At 34.7% G+C, this 22,327-nt stretch overlaps 5 protein-coding genes across 7 annotated transcripts; 2 read left to right on the forward strand and 3 right to left on the reverse strand.

Moving 5' to 3' along the window:
• Positions 1–1,309: 1,309 nt before the first annotated feature.
• Positions 1,310–4,767, forward strand: LOC116106884 (hydroxyproline O-galactosyltransferase HPGT1). Its single transcript, XM_031393182.1, has 12 exons — positions 1,310–1,648; positions 1,736–1,799; positions 1,938–1,987; positions 2,166–2,359; positions 2,526–2,589; positions 2,703–2,775; positions 3,004–3,127; positions 3,551–3,638; positions 3,754–3,804; positions 3,889–3,960; positions 4,045–4,157; positions 4,388–4,767. The coding sequence occupies exons 1-12, from the start codon at positions 1,536–1,538 to the stop codon at positions 4,408–4,410; spliced, it is 1,029 nt and encodes a 342-aa protein (XP_031249042.1). The 5' UTR covers positions 1,310–1,535; the 3' UTR covers positions 4,411–4,767.
• Positions 4,768–5,018: 251 nt separating this feature from the next.
• LOC116106883 lies at positions 5,019–7,030 on the reverse strand. Its single transcript, XM_031393181.1, has 5 exons — positions 6,708–7,030; positions 6,555–6,607; positions 6,227–6,391; positions 6,006–6,107; positions 5,019–5,381 (listed from the first exon to the last, which is right to left on the reverse strand). The coding sequence occupies exons 1-5, from the start codon at positions 6,925–6,927 to the stop codon at positions 5,247–5,249; spliced, it is 675 nt and encodes a 224-aa protein (XP_031249041.1). The 5' UTR covers positions 6,928–7,030; the 3' UTR covers positions 5,019–5,246.
• Positions 7,031–8,218: 1,188 nt separating this feature from the next.
• LOC116106816 lies at positions 8,219–12,179 on the reverse strand. The gene is made up of 4 exons (XM_031393133.1): positions 12,071–12,179; positions 11,114–11,151; positions 9,114–10,745; positions 8,219–8,720 (listed from the first exon to the last, which is right to left on the reverse strand). Coding segments are annotated over exons 2-4 (2,025 nt in total). The 5' UTR covers positions 11,115–11,151; positions 12,071–12,179; the 3' UTR covers positions 8,219–8,328.
• Positions 12,180–15,090: 2,911 nt separating this feature from the next.
• Positions 15,091–18,099, forward strand: LOC116106920 (probable inactive receptor kinase At4g23740). 3 transcript variants are annotated; one of them, XM_031393223.1, is made up of 3 exons: positions 15,091–15,337; positions 15,705–17,030; positions 17,122–18,099. In XM_031393223.1, exons 2-3 carry the CDS (start codon positions 15,791–15,793, stop codon positions 17,784–17,786), a joined length of 1,905 nt encoding a protein of 634 aa, XP_031249083.1. In that variant the 5' UTR covers positions 15,091–15,337; positions 15,705–15,790; the 3' UTR covers positions 17,787–18,099. The 3 variants fall into 3 exon arrangements, with proteins under 3 accessions (XP_031249083.1, XP_031249085.1, XP_031249084.1); XM_031393225.1 differs by lacking the exon at positions 15,091–15,337 and adding an exon at positions 15,356–15,416; XM_031393224.1 differs by lacking the exon at positions 15,091–15,337 and having other exon boundaries at positions 15,441–17,030.
• Positions 18,100–19,108: 1,009 nt separating this feature from the next.
• LOC116106887 (myosin heavy chain IB) lies at positions 19,109–21,753 on the reverse strand. The gene is made up of 4 exons (XM_031393192.1): positions 21,415–21,753; positions 20,401–20,716; positions 19,881–19,939; positions 19,109–19,366 (listed from the first exon to the last, which is right to left on the reverse strand). The coding sequence occupies exons 1-4, from the start codon at positions 21,659–21,661 to the stop codon at positions 19,335–19,337; spliced, it is 654 nt and encodes a 217-aa protein (XP_031249052.1). The 5' UTR covers positions 21,662–21,753; the 3' UTR covers positions 19,109–19,334.
• Between the last annotated feature and the right edge of the window lie 574 nt (positions 21,754–22,327).

Consider the following 22,327-nt stretch of genomic DNA (forward strand, 5'->3'; position numbering starts at 1 on the left):
AAGTGTTGGATTGTTTTAAGTGATTGTGATGCTGAAGCTGACACTCTTGATTAATGACGCTAAACTAACATTCAATATAAAGGCAAAGTCAAAGACGGGTTCCGTAAAAAGAATCAATTAATTCCATATTAACTCTTATTAATTACCACTTGATGAACTTTTGCACTATCAGCCACAGCTGGTTGCCTCAATTGTATTATCACACACAAGTACACAACCCTAGAATTAAGAATTTCTCTTGAAGCCTTTCGTCTTAAGAAAGTGTTAATTATTTTTCATACATTTACAATTTATATTGATTGTATATATATTGTAATGAATATATAAAGTAGTATAAAATATATGTAAATTCTTTGCGGTTCTCTTCATACATTGATGCCCTAAATTAAACGTTGAGTATCCTTTTTTTTTTTTTCTTTTAATATAATCAAACTCTAAAATCAAAACTATCAAAATTAAATTTCAGTAAAATAAGAAAAGGTAAGATCGTACAAAACTAACTTGGAAGTCAAGTGGTAGAAGAACATTGTGATGTGGTTTTAAGGTGCGCAGTCCAGTTCAAACTCCTTGGCTTCCAAAATTTAAGCGGGTGATTATGACATGAGAGTGTGTAGGTAGATGTTGTGCTAATACTTACTTGGATAGTCGATACATATAAACTATCCACACACTCTATTTAAAAAAAAAAAAAAAAAAAAAGTAAGATAGTACGAGAAAAAATCTTAAAACCCCCAAAAAAGATTGATGATTATGATTTTTGGTTGGGCCAAGATGGGCTCTCTATAGAGGCCTGTAATGGCTGAGCAGAAGTTTTAAAGCTTTATCAAAACCATGTTTGTTGGGCTTCATATGTGCTGAGCAAAGCTTGATATTGGTTTTATTCAATAATAATTACTCAAATTAGATATTTTATTTTATATAACATTTAGAATAAAGCAGTTTTAATTTTTTTTTTTTTTAAGACGAAAATTTTGAATTCTACATTGAATGGGGTCTTAAGCTTATTAAGAAATTCTCTTAATTACATTTCTATTCAAAGAAACATATCAGGAAATGATTATTACTTTTAACATTTTGAAAACATTTTCTAAAATTTCTGTAATAAATTAAAAAACCTTTTAGGAAATGTATTTAATTTTAGCTTTATAAAGCCAACTACAAATTCATTGAATTAAGAATTTTTAATATGGTATTGAACAAAAAAATATAAACAAAATTCAATTTTCTATTAAAACCTTATAAAAAATATGAAACTTATTTTCATATTTCTTAAATTTAAAATATTTTATATAAGAAAAGACTTAATTAAAAAAATTTCACCTGAACGAGGTTCGTTATTTGGTGAAGTGACATTGAAATCCAGAAGACTTCACCGCAAAACGAACTCCATTTACACACTTTAAACTAATAACAGATCTCATTTTCACATTTTAAACAACAAACCGACATAGAAGATCCAGCAAAAGTTTCATATACTGTTTCGATTGTTGGATCCACTGAGAAAGATTCCAACTTTACTAAAGAAATTGAGCAACATGCAGAGCAGGGGATCGAGTAATAGGCTATCGAGTACGGTGGTTAAGACCCCAATTTCATCTCTTTTGTTCTTCATGTTCGCCACCTTAGCTTCCATTTATGTTGCCGGCAGGTTAGTTTTCTCCAATTTTGTTCGTAAAAAAATTGTTTTTAGTCTCCAGTTGAGTAAAAATGTTTCCTTTTGGTGGGATTGTGATAGATTGTGGCAAGATGCTCAGAATAGGGTTCATATGATAAAAGAGCTTGATAGAATCACTGGTCTGGTGAGTATGTGCTTTATTAATTTTGTTGGGTTATTTTTTGTTTGGAATTTAGATGTCGGCACTTTCTTTAATCAGTTAAATAAGTTTAAAGACATGTCATGATTTGAGTTTTGTTACTTATTGTTAATTGATGTTCAGGGGCAATCTGCAATATCAGTGGATGATACTTTGAAAATCATAGCTTGCAGGTAAATTTAATTTTGGCATTTTGGTTTGAGTTTGTCGAAAATGCGCCTAATTTATCTCAGGATTATTGGTTGTTAATGGGTTTTTCTCGTCTTGTTTTTGAAAATTGGTCTGGTTTATAGTTCTTTTCATGAGTCAGAATTCTGATAGAAATCACTCTTATTTGTTGATTCTTATTAGGGAGCAACAAAAGAAGTTAACAGAACTTGAGATGCAGTTGGCTACGGCTAGACAAGAGGGTTTTGGTTCAAAGAGTTCCGTAGATACTAATGATAATCGCTCAGAGAAGAGACCATTAGTTGTCATAGGAATACTAACAAAGTTTGGCCGCAAAAAGAATAGAGATGCGATTCGTAAAGCATGGATCGGAACCGGTAAACTACTTTCCTTTTTTGTTGGCTCATTACGGACCTAGGGTATTCTCTTTTTCAAATGTTCTATAATCAAACATGAGATGGGGTTTTGGAAATAAGAATTTCTCTCAATGAAGTTTGTTCTAATTGCCCCTGGAATCTTGAACACAATTCTTTACTTTTGTAGGTACAGCTTTGAAAAAACTGGAGAATGATAAGGGAATAATTGCACGATTTGTAATTGGAAGAAGGTTTAATACTCTTTCTAGTAATAATTGTTTTAGTTTTTTCTTTTTATAGTCGTGATCAATTCAATGTGATGCTTGGATAGAACTCTTTGTTCTGATGATATGTTCTTCTGCAGTGGCAATCATGGGAACAGTTTGGACAACGGCATAGACAGCGAGCATAAACAGACCAATGACTTCATCATCCTTGTATGTCTTAATAGGTCATCAAGTTCATTCTGTATTTTCCTGGACTTGAAAGTGCCATATTTTAACAGTTTTTAAATTTTTATGTTTTTAATAAACTTCATTGGATGGAGTAGCCTAGATAAATGGCAATGCTTATGCCCATGAAAGCCTGGTACAGGGTGTCATTTCCAAGGTTCAAACAAAATAAGCTTTCTAGATCTGATTGGTTTTAGCCCACCTTTTTGACAGGAAAACCATGTGGAGTCACCTGAGGAGTTTCCGAAGAAGGCTAAATTGTTCTTTGCTTATGCTGCTGATAAGTGGGATGCTGAGTTTTATGCTAAAGTCAACGATGATATTTATGTGAATATCGGTTAGTAGCTTCATAATAGAGTAATATTGCCTATTGCCTTTCTATTATGCTTTATATGAACTTTGAAAATCTAAATTTTTAGAATCAGTTGACTGAGTAGCATAGTAAAACCTTGTCTCGCATCTGCTTAAAATTAACAATTTGGTTTGCCCATGCCACTGTTTCCTGGGCCATGCTTTTTGTTTTGACCTGAATGCTATAAAAATGATTGAATTGAGAGTCAAATTTTAGTCATGAAGATACATGCCTTTGCTTGACGTAAGTTGAACAGTGTATTCACGTCATAAACTATATGCTATTGGCCATCCTATTTTCTCATAAGACACTAGGGAAATGTATTCTTTCAATTAGCATTGTGTTTATGGTTTATTATTAACTTCTGATAATATGTCCTCCTGCGGCTTATCCTTCTTTTCTTCACAGATGCCTTGGGAGCTACACTTGCTACTTATGTCGACAAGCCTCGTGCTTATATTGGGTGTATGAAATCTGGCGAAGTCTTCTCTGAGCTGTGAGTTTGGCCTCAAAATATAGATGAAAGACAATTTGTAATATAGTCACAAATGAAATTGAATATTATCTATTATTCTCATACTTTTTAACTGCTGGACTTCTCTGAACTGCAGAGGCCATAAATGGTACGAATCAGAATGGTGGAAGTTCGGTGATAAGAAACAGTCAGTATCTAAATATGTTTGTGTAACGTTTCATTGCCTTGCATGTTTGCCATATGTATTGAATATTTTTCTTGCATCCAACAGATACTTCCGCCATGCGTCAAGTGAAATGTTTGTCATATCACAAGCTTTGGCTAAATTCATCTCCATCAATAAGTCAGTTCATTTCTTTTGTATGTCATCCTTTTTTCCTATCAACATAAAGAGCAAGGACTGATTACCCATTTACTTTGTGTGCAGATCTATACTTCGTACCTATGCCCATGATGATGTCAGTGTTGGATCCTGGTTTCTTGGGCTTGATGTCAAACACATTGACGAAGCTAAGTTTTGCTGCTCATCTTGGTCATCAGGTCTCTCTCTCTCTCTCTCTCTCTCGCTCTCTTACCCATGAACACAGACCTAATGCAGCCAATATGCAATCATGCTTCCCTGGATGATGAACTTGAAAATTTTCCAAAGTTATCAGATATGCTTGACGATGCACCTAACTTAATAAGAGTATATGAACAAGTTTTATGATGCATGTGCTCCAACATGGAAATTGTCATTATGTCATTGAATTTTTATTTTTGTGTTTCAGGAGCTATTTGTGCCGGAGTTTGATCGAATTTGGGTTCAACATCCTGAGAAGCAAATATAACACCTGATACCGACACAGTTTTTAGGGAGATTTTTTTTTAACTCTTACCAGGTTGCACTCTGCTTGACAAAGAATAAATTGCTCTGTTGGACCTCTTGCCCCTCAGAAGTTGATTCGGTTTCTTTCGAAAGACATAACATGGAGAGAATAAACCACAGAATCATTATGGAGTAGGTAGCTTAGAGCAGATATATTTAAACATGAATTACAGAGATTATTTTCGGGAACCTGGTGTATCATCAACAAATGTGGATTATTCTTTCGACAAAATATAGAAATACGATTCATTCTTTTATGAGGTGATTGCTCCATTTAGTGAAGAGATTGGTTGTACCGAGATGTCAGTTGCTATATCATGTCTTACATTAATATTCAGTTCATCTCTTGAATATATTGTGTGGGGCATCAAGTTTTAAGAGACTTTTATGTGGAGATCTCGGTGCAGTTAAAGATGAATCTTCTCAAGTAAAGAAAATAGGTAGAGGTTTTTATAAATTCTGTACAACGTAAAATGAATGTTTATCATAAATTGAACTTGAATCTGTGACCAACACCAGTAACCCAATTAATATAAACAAGAGAACGTGATCAACCATTTTAATTTCATCCACCAATAGTTTGCCAAGTTAATATAGTTGTTTATGCTTTTACATACAACTTTTAATACAGGGGCCTCACCAATAGATTGTTGGCTATCTTTATACAATCAGAATAAACCTGCATTCATGAAGCAAACACTGAACTTTATATATACTACTGTCACACTAAAACTCCGTATTACAGAACCATTTAGGTATTTTCATGATGAATTGTTAAGGAAATGTGCCACTGCCTTGTCTTTGTCATTATCATACATGAGTAGTACTTCCGCAACACTGCTAGGTGAAAATCCCATTTCTCGTAGGAGAGTGTAACCATTGACAAAGTCCCGAATCTGCAGGGGAGAAAAATGAAGGCATCTCTTAGTTGAGCTGCTCAAGAAATGAACAATGGCTACAGCATGCCACATGACATAAAAGCAGAAAAAAAAAAAGACAGGAATACTCTGAGCATGATTTTAATTTTGCATTGCAAATCAGCTAGCTCAAAATAATCATGAGGCATAAGTCATCAGTCCAAATTCAATAAGGAGCTTTTTTATTGGCCTTTTGATAGAAAAACTCAAGCAGTAAACCAAGAATATAAATTCTGTTCATATTTTTTTTGGAAGAAAAAAAGTGACAAACTATTTAATAATGTAATTCTAACGATATTATTCTAGTTATAAAAGAAATTGAACATCTATTTATCATAATGAAAAATGATAAGCATGACTAATGATAAGTCACCTCTTCAATTGCCAAATGTTTTCCTCCTCTAGTATTACAATCAAAATTCATTTTAGAGATAGGAAAAGCAACAAAAGAAGCAGATGAACTCCCATAATAATCTTAGCATTTCCAATTCCACAATTGGAACATATCTTATGTAAATAATAACGAAATGACAATCTTCAAGTCCTCAGAACATAGAGATTACACTGAAAATTAACATGCACCGAACAAGCTCAAACAAATACCTTGGTCGGGTTGTCTCCATAGTTTGCAACAGCAATGGGAACAGCATCACGGTTGAGTCCTGCTGCAATGTATTTGCTCACCACAGGATCCCCAACCGAGCCCTGCATTAACAATAATGTCTATTATAACACCTAAAGCTGATTTTTTTAAAAATATACATATATCCTGCCTAAAAGCATATTATTTTCTGATAACCAATCAACCTGCCAAAAGAACATACCAATGAAGAAGTAGATTCAGTGGTTTTTGATGGAACATTTTCCATCCCAAGCCTGCTCCAGTTCTGGCTATCCTTCTCGGCTTCAGCCAAAACCCTTCTTTCAAAGTCAAAATCAAATTGAAAATTGCTCCGGGGAATATCTCCTATTTGTGCCGACAATTGAGGCTTCAAAATAATCGTGTAGAAATAAAACCAACTAAATTAATCAACACTCAATCTAAGAAAAAACTAAAACAAACAACGGAGCTAAACAATCAATAATTAACAATGTAATCAAAAACTTTTTGATAAAAAAGAAAAATAAAAAATTAATACAAAAAAATCGTACCGGAGCAGTGATTCGATACTCAGGTTTTAAAGCAACCCTAATTCCCAATCCCGCTGCACCACATCACAATCATCTCAATTAAAAACTAAATTCACAAATTCGAAATCAAAAGTTAATCATAGCCGTCAGATTGAGATAGAAATTGAGACTTACAAGAGGCTGAGGAGGAAGGTGATGAGGTCTGGTGATAAGAGGAAGAGCGAGAGACGGGAGGGACTATGGGGTGAGCACCATGTTGACCGATCTTCGGATAAAAAGACGATGACTGGTGATACATCGGATGGCTGGACGGTGCAGCTGATGATGTGGGAGGAGGAGGAGGACCGTACAGCGGATATCCTGAACTCGCTCTGTTTCTGTAATCGTAGTCCATTGACGATCCTTTGTGCGTGTAACAGACTCTGTTGCTTCTTAACTCTTTTAAGAACTTTTTAGACGCGTTATAAAATTAATGAAGGAGCTCACCGCCACGTTTGTAATTGCAATAAGCTCTGCCTTCTAAACGTAAATATTTTTTTTATTTAACTATATTTAATTTAACAATTGTAAATAACTGAACTATGATCGTATTAAAAATATAGGGGTTTGTTTGGTGCAGTATTTTGGATAGGATTTTGAGAATAGTATTGGATTGTTGGATCGGGGAGTATTCTGAGGTAAATTTAAAAAATTTATGAAAAAGCCCTTAGGTTTACTAATTTAATTAAAGACTCTACTATATAAAATGACAAAAACACCCCCACCACCTGCAGTGTCAGATTCCGGCCGCCACCGCCGGAATCTGGCCAGAAAATTTCGTTACGGCACAGACCGATCGGATCTGTGCCGTAACGCATCATTATGGCCTTTTCCGGCTAGATCCACCACGGATCTGGCCGGAAAAGGCCAGATCTACGGCCTGTTATGGCCGTCGACGGCCGGAAAGGCCAAAACAACGGCCAAGAGTTGACGGTCGTTATCGACGGCCAGATCGGTGTAATTCCGGCTATTTATGGTCGGAATTTAGGCCATTGTACAGATTCCGGCTATCACCGGCGGTGGTTGCCGGAATCTGACAAGTTGGGTTGATGGGGGGGTTTTTGTTAATTTTTAAAAAAAAAATTCAGGGGGCATTTAGTGAAATTAATAACCTTATGGGGTCTAAAAGAATTAAAAAAATAGGGTAATATTTATGGAATAGTGTACCAAACATTATTTGGAGAATAGGATTGGGAATATGGATAAAAATAGGGAGCCAAACGCACCCTAGAATATAATTATTTTCATTTCATTATCGTATTAAAAACGTAAAAAAATAAAATAAAAAATTACAAGATATTTACAATAAAAATAGTAAGAGTAAGTTTTATGATCTAATTGGGTCTCTTTGATTTGTATTTTGTAATTTAAAGGTAATTTTTCAAAAGTATAATTCAATATTTAAATTGTATCTCTATATGTTTAATTTTTGTTTGATTTCAATAAAAAAAATTCAAATAAAAAAGGGTAGAAAACTATGAAAACCAAATTTAATAGTTTTGTAATTTTTATACTAGTTGTTAGAATTATATTGAAAAACTTTTTTCGAAAACATTTCGCCTCAATTCAATCGAACACATTTTCATAAGAATTTTTGTTATCTTTTTTTTAATTAAAAAACTATTAAATCATGAATCAACCAGGCCCTTTGTTATTATTTTTCATAAGTTCTAAATTTCCACAACCTATTAGAATGTAGAGCAAGAACAATTACAAGGGCATCCTACAAATACAACATTGATGCTTACAAAATCAATCACAAGCCAAATAAATTGTCATTTGCTCCAAAAATGGAAGCATTGAACTGTCTTGTATTCAAGTCACTCCCATCTAAAGCAGAACCAAACCGATCAAACCATTGAGTTGGGCTTTCACTCTCCTCTACCCACTCAGAAGTCATGTCAATGTCATCAAATTGTATAGGGTCAGCTTCTACAGATTTTGTTCTTCCTAACTTGAGATTGTAATTTATATACACTAGGTCATTCAATGTTTCTTTATCAATCTTGTTCCGCTTTTCCGAATGAATCTGCTGAAATGTGCTCCAATGTTTCTCGAAGGTAAAACTGCTGCACACTTGGCTCAGTATCCTAATGGCAACTCTTTGCAGCACAGGTGCAGAGTCGCCATATTGTTCCCACCAAAGCCCTACAATGTATGAATTGTAAGTTCCAAAATACAAGAAGCAAAATTTTCAGACATACACTGCATACTACTCATAATATCTACAATGAAATTTACCAGTAACTTGCAAGTGCAAACATCCAAAACCCGACATGTCAACTTATCTAAGGTAACAGCAAACTTCTAAGAAAATTACTAATGTAAAAGACACATCTTCTGACTAATTGATTCAGTTTGAAGCACCATAATATGTTACTTCTCTTTTAAGATTTAATGAATAGTTTTCATGTTGTCTATAACCAAGGGGGATAACACTACTCTCCAGGAATAATCACATTTACGGATTACTACCCTGAGATACCCCTTACAAACACACAAAAGATACACATTCAGATGAAACGGAAATTGATTACATACCAGGTGAAACTGTTTCTCGAGCTTCCATTGCTAGTTTACAACCAAACATCCCACTTGCCCTTGTAAAGGTTAAAATTTGATTGGTGATGTCGCGTCTTGTATCAGGCGTGGGGAGCAGTTTCTCCAGAACCTTGAAGAAGTCTTCCTTTATGGATCCAATAAATTTTATTTCTGGATTATACTGAATACTGGGGTTCAAAAAGGCTGCTGCTGCATGTAGAGGAGAATGAAGTTGGTCCCGCCACTTTCTGTCAACTATATCTAGAAATATCTTGCACTTATTCTCATCCATTATATAGTATGTCCTTATTGATTCCTTCGCCCTGGTCATTAGCTCGTAAATTGATCCCACCGAAGGTTTTCCTCCAGATACTTCCCTCAATACTTTCAGAAAGGGCTCAGAAATGGCGACACTCTCTTCCACTGCCCTCCAAAAATCATTATCGTCAACAATGGCAATACAAAATGCGCTTTGTGGCTTACTTTCATAGGAGGAAATTGTAGAATATTCAGGGCTTTTGAACATATGCCTCAACCTCAATTTTTGCTTCAACATAGATTGCAATGACAGGAAATTCGACACAGATTTCGTTATACCAGTCCTAATGAGTTCTTGGCCCCCGGTCAATTTTTTCATTAGATCAAGCATTGATGCATTATTGTATATAAACTTTGATACAGTTTGTGCTTGTAAAATGCATCTGTTTACCCAATCTACCTTAGAGAACTCCTCCAAGATTATGTTTAAACACTGAGAAGCACAGGGAGACACAAAAATGGTTCCATAATTCTGCAAAATATGGTTTGCAATTCCAGTATAGTTGAGACTACTATCCATGATTATCTGCACAACATTTTCTGGGCCAAAATCTTGAATGACAGAGTCAAATAAATCAGCCAGGCATTTTGTGTTCTTAAAATTGGAGGATGCATCTACAGACTTGAGGAAAAAGGTTCTGGATGGCGAGGAAACCAAAAAATTAATCAAAGCCCTGGATTTGTTGTCAGTCCATGTGTCAGCAATTATAGTACAACCTGTCATAGCCCATTCTTTTTCAATATCTTTTGACTGTAGGCTCACTTCAGATTTGATCCTGTCCAACCAAATTGTCTTCAGAGTTTCTGCCGAAGGACCAATAAATCCTGAACCACACTTTCCTATTGCATCAATCATTTGTTGATAGGATGACGAGCGGGCAACAGCAAAGTCCAGCTTATTCTCAAAGAAGAACAGAGCAATACTTCTCTCAGCATTTTCTTGGTTGCTTAAAGGGGAATTTCCCATTGGTGTTACAGTAGTGAAAACTTTTGTCATCGGAGAGGGTGCATCCAAAGGCATAAGAGATTTACTTGCAGATAAATTTCCAGGAGATTTAGCTTCTGCTACCCGTTGTTTTTTAGTAGCTGGTGTTTCTTTGACATCCTCCTTTGAGGCTATTATAGCCCTTACCCTATCAGTAACATCATCTCTCACTTTGCTACATGGATTTACACCTTTACTTGGAAGACGGGATAAATGATGCTTCAATCTACTGATGCCACCATTCAAAACCCTCATGCAAAATTTACATCTGACCTTATTTCCATCCAATTTGTCTGCATATTCCCAACACACATCTTTTTCTCTGACCACTACAAGAAGATATGTACACGATCACTACATAAATATTTTAGTACGTCCTTTCTCTCACATTCTGTAAAATTCATTTGCAACATCTAAACAAACAATTAATAGATAGTAGAAGCAGTTATATTCATTACTATACTTTTATATAAACAGTTATCACAGGAAGAACAATGTCTCATCAATCTTACTATGCGAGAGAACAAAGTCAGAAAAATGATTGACAAAAGTGAGTAATGTAGTAACTGAAGCAATCATCAAGCAGAACTACTATATATAAGAGAGCATATAAAGTTTCATATGTGCATATATGAGATTCTACTTCTCCAAAATATATCATTATATAACTATCAGAACAAAACAAGCTCAAACTTACTGATGATGTGGAAAACGTATATCCCCCTCTGTATTGACCTGCAAAGACACCAAAATAGAAGAAAATGAAAACACAAGACAATAGTCAGAAGCCAATTGACCAAGAAAAAGTTAAACTTCAAACAAACTCAGGATATCAAGCATCTACTGGTACAATAACATAAAACCTCAATATTTAACATATAACTACAGAAAAAACTGGGTTGATAATTGAACTTAACTTAGCATCTCAGTTTAACAGGAAAAACATCAGTTAGTTTCAATTGACCAAACCAACACTAAGCCTCCACGAAGTCATAGCGAGTTTTGCTGCAGTTTCAGCAATTCACAAATCTAATTTCAAACCTAGAACTGTTATCAAATACAAGATTGTGAACATGAAAAACTAGACCTTTATCCAGCAAATTACAGAGAATTCTTTTCTCTCCTGGGTCATTAACCATAATACAGGTCAATTAATTTGGAATAAATTCGACTCTGGCTAAACTTCAACTATAAATGCATCATTTCTACCAGATTTTTTATTCTAACATCACTTTTAATATGTTTATACATAATCCAAGATTTAAGTCCATTAACCACCATAATTAAGTAGCTATATATATAACACATCAGTAATTATCACTCTATCTGAAGTACTGTTTGGTAGCTGAGAAAATCTGCAACTACAGGAAAACAAATTCTAAAGTCATAGATTCAATGCCAAATCTCAGCTTGCATCTTGTACTACAAATCTAGTATTTTCCATGGAAACAGACAAAGTCTTTGAACAACTGTTCGCAGATTTCTGAGATTCAAAAATTTTCTCGTTCACTTCCATTTTCTCAGTTACCAAACAGGTCTATAAAAAAATAGATAAAGCAAAAGAAAATATTTTATTTGTTTAATTCAAATACAGAAGAAATGTAAGTAACAAGACGAGGAGAAATAGCGAGCGAGAGATTTAAGGAGAGCTTACAGAGAGAGATTGTTGGTCTTCTCGACGGAGAGATAAACGGAGGTTGAAGATTTGAAAATCTTCTTCCGATTTATCGCGATATTTTGGAGTTCGGTTTTGTTGTGAAAAATGAGAATGGTATTGGTATGGTCTGGTATGGGATTGGTGCAGGCTTTTTTTTTTTTTAATTTACTCTTTTTATTATCTTCTCTTTCTCGTTATCATCCATTTTTCCATTTTTCTTATTAATTTAATTGAGTCTTTTGGCGATATATCGCGGGTCTCATGCGTCTGTCTATTTATTTATTTTCTTTAAACGAAACGAAACCAATCAAATGTAAATGCTGGTTATTTAATTAATCGGCGGTAAAACCGACGTCGTTTAAAGCCCCACTCCACATGTCGTTGGATGTTAGAATTTTCACATGAAAAATGGGCATGTCAGTTGGTTAATTCTAGTCGATACGTCCTGTCGTCCGGCTACGAGGGACCTACCCATAAGTCCATTTGCTCTAACAATGAACTCTATAAGCCAACTTTATTAGTTTCTAAAACAACATTCTCATAATGTTTATAGTGAATAATATAAATTAAATTAGCCATGTTTATCTCATACCATATATGTATATAATAACGTTTTATAAATGAACTCACCACCCTTTCAATTTAATTAATTGTCCTCTCACATCTCTAATCCTTCCGATTAACAATGTTATCTTTTAGAATTGGCACTAATTAAATCATATAATAAAATGAATATGAATTATTAACTAATATAATCTTGGTTCATTTAACATACACCATATTTTGTAGCATGTCATAACACAAATAATTTACTATCAATTATACTTTTAATGGTTCTCTAATTTATCTAATTTAATAATAAGATAATTTTGAGAATACATGGAGTATACGGTTTCCAAATAATATAATATAATATCACTAAGCTCATTAAGTAGTCACCCAGCGAGCTCAATTTGTTGTCAAATTTCAAAATTATTAATATAAAATTAAGCATAATTAAACGACTAATTCAAAATTAAATTATTATAAAACAATCACATCGCATGATGATCAGACCAGTATCATAGTCATGAAATGCTTTTGGACACATTTTAAACATTTTCTTATTTTTCAAAAGCATGTTTGTGTATCCTAGACTAGATTCTATGAAATATAACCAAAAAAATAAAAACGTTTATTTTAAACGTTTACTGATATTAGCAGCATTATATTAATTAGAAAAGCATTAAAAGCTTATGGTAAAATTTATTTATGAACTTTAGGATAAAATAATTATCACGAGGTGGGTGAATTTAGAAGTTTGATTATTTGATATAGTCAAAGAAAACTTAAGAAGTTAGAAACTTAGAACCCTTATTTGTTTCAACAAGATGATAAAAGTTGTACATGTTTTTAACATAATCTTAAAAGAATATAAATATTATAAATATGGAATAAAGCATATGTTATAACATAAAATACTACAATATAAATGATTTCACATAACATGGATAGTGGATATTGAACTATTAGGCTAAATCATCCCTTTGTCTCATTTCAACCTTAACTTTTGATAATTGGCTTTGTGGGTCATCTTATTTTAATAATTTCTTATTATATCAATGATTCAATGGGCCTCCATACCATATAGTCCTCGAACTTTAAACCTAAAGTTTGACTTAAAATAAAATAAAATAAAAAAAGTCTAGAAACTTTGATACTCTCTTATTTTAATATGTTTCAAACATAATTATTAATTTTGAAAATGAGGTATATAAAAAAATTTAATAATCTATAGTCTTAGAAACAATAAAATTATAAATTGGAAAAATTTGTGATTTTTCCAATTTTTTTTATAAAGATTTTAAATATCAAAAACTTAAACATAAACCCTAAGTTTATTTCTTAAAATTTTATAGTATACCAACGATGAACGGCTGTGATTAACATTATGGCGCCATTGAGTGAATGATCATACGGCTGGGACCTACTACCGACGACACTTGTGTATGTGTTTATGAGTTTTTGTCATAAATCTTCGACGGGCCAAGCAATAAGTGGCACGTGTCAAGATAAATGAAGTACTGTGATGTGAGCTGTGTCACCGTCGCCATTGATTGGTGCTCAGCCTGGCGGGAACAAACGAATTTGACGCCGGTTTCGAGGTGATTTGATTTTCGTGACAGGGACTTGAAAGTCAACGTTAAATAGAGAGAGGAGGGGAGTTAACGTCGTAATCAGATTGGCCATTTTAGCATAATTCTGACAACTTGGGCGTTAGGCGTGAAGCCGTGAATAAAAGGAATTATCACAGTGATTTTATTTTCAGCTAATCATAGATAATAATTATAATTGTTTAGCTTTAATTAATTGTGTTTTGGTAGCTCTAATTAAAATCTTTATGATAATTGCATTTCAACAGTAAAATGTAGATAATATCATGATTTTGACAAGAGGTTGTAAATGCACTTTCGGTGGCATTTTCATAATATAAAGACTTAATAAATTTTTATGTAAATAAAATAATGGGATAAAAATCCCAGCCTAACACAACACGATTAGGTAAGTATCATATTTCATATTAGCTCATCGTTATAATAATATTGGACTATATTATATAATTTAAAAATACAATATAAAAATAATTTTCTTTTAATCAACTTAATTACAAGTGACGTAATCTGCATGCTTTTCAAGAATATCGTTTCATCCCCACCGTCCATTGAATCAGTTTATTTATTTTCACTCACAGTGAATGATAATTTCTTTTATCTTGGAGGTCGAAACAAAGCATCAATGGCGGAAACACGGAAAACACAGAGAGGTTATTATTTATTAACAAGAAGATTTAGATTCTGATAAGCTAAATATGTGTGCCCTGCCCCACATTAGGTAGCAGTTATTAGTTAAAATATATAAGTAGTTTCTAAAAAGTTTTAACCCTTGATATCCGTTGTGTCTTTCTTTTCTTTGTCTCCACATGCAGGTTCCAGTTCGTGCGCTATCAAATTATAATATAAATATATAATGCCTTATCAATGATTATCAAAATGGTTTCTTGCATGTGATACTGCCTTTTCAAGCAACAACAGCTCATCTTCATCACCACTACTACTGTTATTCTTTCTTCATCATCAACACTTCCTTTCTTTCTTCCTTCAACCCTTTTTCAGTTCTTTGTTTACCATTTTATTCAACATTCTTGAAGATGGCTGAAGCTTCAATGCGTTTCTGAATCTGTGTAGATTTCTGGGTTGTGAATGTTTTGATGCGATCTGGACTCAAGTAAGCAAGTTTATGGCTTTTCGATTTTTGAACTGATGATTCTTTGTTTTGTTTTGTGGAAACGATGGAGTGAATGGAGGTTAGATTTTAGATTCCTTTTCTCTCTTTCTACGTTTTTCTCGGCAGCCAATCAAAGTAGGTGACAGAAAGTCAATTAACAACTGGACCTAACTTATCTACAATTGTCTATTTTGACCAATAAAAAAACGCTAACAGAATTTGTGAAGTCTTTTAAGCCTCTTTCTTTTACATGAAAACTGATATGAAACGTCTCTGACTTAAATAGCATTAATTTATAATCAGAAATCAGACTAAATGTGTTCGTTTTCTTGACTCTGATTCATCTCTTATACTCATTTTCATGTAGATGTGACCAAGATTTGCTGAAACAAATTCACTTTTCAGCTTCGATATAGTTTAACCAGTTAGCTGCATCACTTTTTCACTGAGAAAATGAGTGACAAGATGAATCTCTGGTGTGTTTTCTCTGCAATTGTCTTGTTGGGAACATGTTTCTTGCCTATTATAGCCGACCCAGTTGGAGATAAACAAGCATTACTGGAATTTCTTGATAATATTCATCATCCACACTCTCTCAATTGGCATGAAAACAGCTCAGTGTGCAGTTTATGGACTGGAGTGACATGTAATAAAGATAATTCTAGAGTTATAGCCCTCAGGTTGCCGGGAATTGGATTGCGAGGTTCTGTCCCATCCAACACCATTAGCCGATTATCTGCACTACAAAATCTGAGTCTGAGATCCAATAGTATCTCAGGTTCATTCCCTTCTGATTTCTCAAAACTCCAAAATTTGTCCACTCTCTACCTCCAATTCAACAACTTCTCCGGTCCATTGCCTTCAGATTTCTCAGTTTGGAAGAGTCTTACAGTTACTGATCTTTCAAACAATTATTTCAATGGGAATATCCCTTCTTCACTCTCAAATTTGACTCGCCTCACATTCCTGAATCTTGCTAACAACTCGCTTTCGGGTGACATTCCTGATCTCAACATTCCCAGTTTGCAACAGCTAAATCTATCCAACAACAACCTCACTGGAAGTGTGCCTCCCTCTCTTCAAAGATTTCCAAGTGGGGCATTTGTTGGTAACCATGTTTCCCCAGAAATTGCCCTTCCTCCAGCTCCTCCAATTCAACCACCAAATGAACAACCAACAAGGAGAAAAAGCACAAAATTGAGTGAACATGCATTGTTGGCATTAATTATAGGGGGTTGTGCATTGGGGTTTGTGGTAGTTGTTCTTTTGATTTTCTATTGCTATTCTGACAAAGGAGGTGAAGATGGGTTGCCAGTGAAATCACAAAAGAAAGAGAAGTCACTGAAGGCCGGGGCCTCTGAGAGCCAAGATAAGAACGGCAGTCTTGTGTTCTTTGAAGGTTGTAATCTCGTCTTTGATTTGGAGGATTTGCTGAGAGCCTCTGCTGAGGTGCTTGGAAAGGGAACATTTGGGATAACCTATAAAGCGGCATTGGAGGATGCAACCACAGTGGTGGTGAAGAGGCTGAAGGAAGTGAATGTGGGAAAAAGGGAGTTTGAACAACAAATGGAGGTGGTGGGGAATCTAAAGCATGAGAATGTGACTGCATTAAGAGCATATTACTATTCCAAGGATGAGAAGCTTATGGTTTATGATTATTATGGTCAGGGAAGTGTCTCGGCAATGTTACATGGTATGTTAAAAACTGCAATTATTTTGTTCAGTCTCTTGTATAATTCGCTCAAAGATGTAAAATTTTATCTTAACGCATTTCTGATTTGCAGGTAGAAGAGGGGAGGGAAAGACGTCTTTAGATTGGAAGACACGAGTGAGAATCGCAATTGGTGCAGCAAGAGGTATAGCTCATGTTCATACACAAAATGGTGGGAAATTTGTCCATGGAGACATAAAAGCCTCAAATATTTTCCTCAACCCTCAAGGATATGGTTGTGTTTCTGATATCGGTATGGCAACACTGATGAGTCCAATGCCACCACCAGTTATGCGAGCTGCTGGGTACCGTGCCCCAGAAGTAACAGACAGTCGGAAAGCAACCCAAGCGTCTGATGTTTACAGTTTCGGGGTCTTGCTGCTCGAGCTTCTCACAGGAAAGTCACCTATACATGCCACCGGTGGTGATGAGGTTATTCACTTGGTAAGGTGGGTAAATTCTGTGGTTAGAGAAGAGTGGACTGCAGAAGTGTTTGATGTAGCACTTTTGAGGTACCCCAATATAGAGGAGGAAATGGTGGAGATGTTACAAATAGGAATGGCTTGTGTTGTGAGAATGCCAGAGCAGAGGCCAAAAATGCCAGAGGTTGTAAAAATGGTGGAGGAAATCCAGCGAGGGAGTACCGAAAACCAGCCACCACCGGCAAATAAGTCAGAAACCTCAAGTCCAACACCACAACCAACAACCGAAATTGGTTCTTCCTCTGCTGCACATTGAAATTCTTTTTTGGTTGGTAGTAAGCTTTAGCTAATAGGTATTAGTGATCATGACAGAATACTCTTTTTTTTTTTTTTTTTAATAATTATTCTCTATTTCAATTCATGCTGAATTGAAAAGAAGGATTTTAGATTTCTTAGTTGTTTGTGTATTTTATGTTTCTGTAGCAAGTTGGGTGCTAAGATTAGTTTAGCTACCTTAACCTGATCCATCTAAGTCAAAGCCAAGTTAGGTTTTTGTCGATTTGCATTATTTAGTAATGAGTCATGAGTTTTTGTTATGCATGTGGAATCAAATGACCTTGCTCAATGATAAAAGCAATTTAATCTCTTTGTTATATACAGAATTGGTAGTGTAGTGGGTGAGTTTTGGACCCTTCAGTTTATCTTTCCACATTAACTTCTTAGTCGACCAAAAACAAACTAATCAATGGCTTCAAACTACATCACTTGCTAACATCATTAGATTTTCAATAGGCTGGACCTTAAACATTTAATATGCGAGTCCCCCACTCTTAAAGTAATTTAAATAAGAAAAAGAAGATGCAACCGAAAAGATATTAGATATCAATATGATACTTTAAAGAGGCCCCCCAAAGGCCCAAACATCTTTCTTGCGTAAGTTTCATTGTGTCTCTGCTTTGCTTCCTACTTGAGATATAGCAACAATGCCATTATGAAGAATAAAGAATCAAGAAACAAATATGGTATCATCATCATTCTTGACAAGCTTTATTTGGAAGGATTGCTGAGGACACAAGGAAAAGATCAAGAATTACCAAGTGGGCATACAGGATTTGATTCTCAACAAATGTCTCACCTTAAAGCAGATAAATGTTCCAAGACTGCGTGGTTTCAATCAGGATATTTGACACAAATGGTGGCTATACACAACTGACCCATTTTATATGGTCTTTGGAATGTTTTTTCGAATTTTGTTTCCTGATAATCTCGAGCAATCAGTCAAGTGCACAGCACACCATATTTTGTTGTTATTATGGATCTGAAGCCACTCTCCCAGAAATTTGTCTTACAAGCTGAACTCCATTATGAAGTCCGAAGAGGTATCTTTTTCACTCTTCAATTTATTACTATATTTCCCTTTAACAACTTCCTTAAATTTGCTAGAAAATACATGCGATTTAAAATGTGTAAAATTCCTTCTCACTTTTTGCTCACAAGGATATAATGGACTTGGTAAAATTGAATATGGAAGCAGAAAAATGAAATTTGAAGCCATAGGCATGTCTTCTCTGACAAATGATTTATTATTGAAAAAATTGCTCTGCAAATATCACATTTCACACATCCTGATGAAACTGGTTGGAAGTTGAAAGAACACAATTACACTACCATTTTTTTGCAAAAAGAATTACAAATCACACACTGTTTCAAATATCAAAACAAGAAGCTACATTTTCAAGGGGAGGTTGACCTTAATGCTGAAAGGAACAAAATATGTATGGATGAACAGTCTTTTACCTTTACAATGGAGACTTCAAATCCCCTTAAAAGTCTACAAACATATTAAGACAGTATAAGATGCAACTTATCTTGTCAGAATTCTTGTTTTAACACCACCTGCAACACACAAAAAGAATGATGTAGAAGCCTATAATACCAGTACAGGCCATAGCCAACTCTTTAAATGTGCTATAACTGATGAGAACAACTCTAATAGAATAGTAACACATACCTTCCACTTCCTCAAATTGAACTTCCTTCACCAAATCGCTAGTTGCATTATACTCAAACCTAGAAAAGATATGGGAAAAGACAATTCATAAAGAAAATTCTCAAGGATGAAGTCAACAATAAATCAACACATAAAAATCAAAACAAATATAAAGACTCACACATTCTACTGTAATTTTAACAATGCCATTATGACAATTATATTAATTTCATTATCCAGGCAATGGTATTGGTGCTCACAGAATCAAGCTAAGAAGCTTTGCCACCATCATTGAGCATTTGCACTAGTATGTAAAATCTCCAGCAACAAAATAACTATTCAAACCATTGTGNGCCATAGCCAACTCTTTAAATGTGCTATAACTGATGAGAACAACTCTAATAGAATAGTAACACATACCTTCCACTTCCTCAAATTGAACTTCCTTCACCAAATCGCTAGTTGCATTATACTCAAACCTAGAAAAGATATGGGAAAAGACAATTCATAAAGAAAATTCTCAACGATGAAGTCAACAATAAATCAACAAATAAAAATCAAAACAAATATAAAGACTCACACATTCTACTGTAATTTTAACAATGCCATTATGACAATTATATTAATTTCATTATCCAGGCAATGGCATTGGTGCTCACAGAATCAAGCTAAGAAGCTTTGCCACCATCATTGAGCATTTGCACTAGTATGTAAAATCTCCAGCAACAAAATAACTATTCAAACCATTGTGAAACCAGAAATTTTCTCATGGATTCTAAAACTTCAATAAGGGAAGCCCTCATGCTAGTAAGACAAGACTTGACCACTTTATCCAAGCACTATTACAGAGTGCTCAAGTCCACTAAAAAGCCTAGAAGAGGAGCGTCCACTCAAGCGTATAACAATGAACATAGGTAGCAGCAGCATAAATTAAGTTTACCTATTGGAGAAAACCACCTCAAGTTGCGCTGAGTCACTCTTAGTAGCTTCAACTAACACGGTAACAATTTCAGATTTTCGAGTACTAGCCATGAGTAGGTCGTACTCATATGGAATGATAATTGCAAAAAAGTTATCACTTAGTTCACTCAAAGACATCTTCTCAACAGCTGCAAGAGCTATGCGGCGTTTAAGTGCAGCAGTATCAGGGTCAACAAGGTAAATGGCAAAATTAGTAATTAGAAGAATGCGACGCTTCATCTTCCCATTACCAGTGAACTTCAAAACGTTATCAGCAAAAAGAACTTGCGTGTCACCTGCAAAAATATAATATGAAGTCCCTTTAGTAAATAAACAAGAATTTAGAATAACAATGTCAAAACTTTCCAATGAATACCAGTCTCCAATCCGAAACTCCCTCCCTCAATGAAGGGAAAAACCAACCAACAAACAAAACGTCTCTCCTCATGCATGGGCTTTATATTGTGCATGTTTGTTTCGATCTTTAACTAAGTTATCAATGCTCGAAAGAAATGTTGTTAACCCAACAATTTAACTTGTTCAGTCTTCGTTTCCTCACCCAACCAAGATGATATACGGTATAAAATTTGCGTACTGTATTTTCTGGAATATAAAACATTATACAAAAATTTATAGCATAAAAATAATAGACGCAGCTCTTCATATTCTTGATTAATTCTAATTTTAATATTTTCCATAAAGGTGTAAAAATGATGCCAAAAAACCAAAGTCGAAAACTTTCTACCATTTTAATATATTACCTTCTTTCAAGCTAGAACATTTCAAATAATTCAATCAAATACCGTAAAACTCTACGTTGATTTTCTCAAAGTAACTACAAGAGAAAGAAAAAAAACCTACCAATACATGGCCAATAAAAAATAATCAAATGAAAATCAACAATCGATTAACCAAATCTTGAAACCCTAAATAAAACAAATCAAAACATAGCAATCAATTGCACAAATTAACATTAAATAACCACAAAATTCACCTTGCTTTTCCATAATCTTTATTAAGTACGGGCGAGAAGGCACGTCGATATAATCGCCTTTGTATTCTCGGTGAAGCGACGCTTTTCTACGGACCTTAACTCCCATGAAGGGCTCTTGACTTTCGGTCACATTGTTCTGCGATGGTCTCATTCTCATCGAATTATCATCCCCCTCGTCAACAGTGTCGTATTTCGGAGGCTGCGATTCATCGATTTGGACTCGCCGGTTCGTTCTCTGCCGTTCCATTTCGGCTACTGGCAAGCGAGTCTATCTGGCTCGATCGTCAATTTGGTTTTGAGAAGTGAAAGACAATGATTTTGCACAGCCACGTCGGTAAAAAGCGGGATTTTATCTTCTATGGTACTTCTTATGGTGCAATGAATCTGAAACCGTTAATAGTGGGACTGACGTGGCATTCGTCTACGTTCTTTCAATGTCATCCATTCGATGGTTTTGAACTTTTGACATCTAGATAAGATGGAAGCCATCCCACATGCCGTCTCACAATTTAAGATTTTACCAGATGCCAGCTGACAGCGTGGGTGCTCTCGATTGGGATCGGACTGTATGAAAATAAATAAATAAATCTCCGCAACAATAACGTTTTACCCCTAAGGTTTGGTGAAACACCGCCCTCCACGGCTCCACCGTTGTATTTTTTAGCCGAAAGACACAAAACTGGGGGAAAAGGTAAAAGCCAAATCTCAGCAGTCGCAAAGAAAACTCGTTAAATCTCCACTCCTTTTTTTTTTTTTCGCATGTGCCGAGATTAAATTTTGAGACATTTCACGGAATTTCAGAAACCTAAAGAGTAAATCACTTTTTTCCATCAAATAATGACTTAATAATACATTCTTACCTATAAATTTTTAAAATATCATTTTACTATTTAAATTTATATTCTAACAACTA

Source organism: Pistacia vera, unplaced genomic scaffold, assembly GCF_008641045.1.
Source record: "Pistacia vera cultivar Batoury unplaced genomic scaffold, PisVer_v2 Contig524, whole genome shotgun sequence".
Classification (NCBI taxonomy): Eukaryota; Viridiplantae; Streptophyta; class Magnoliopsida; order Sapindales; family Anacardiaceae; genus Pistacia; species Pistacia vera.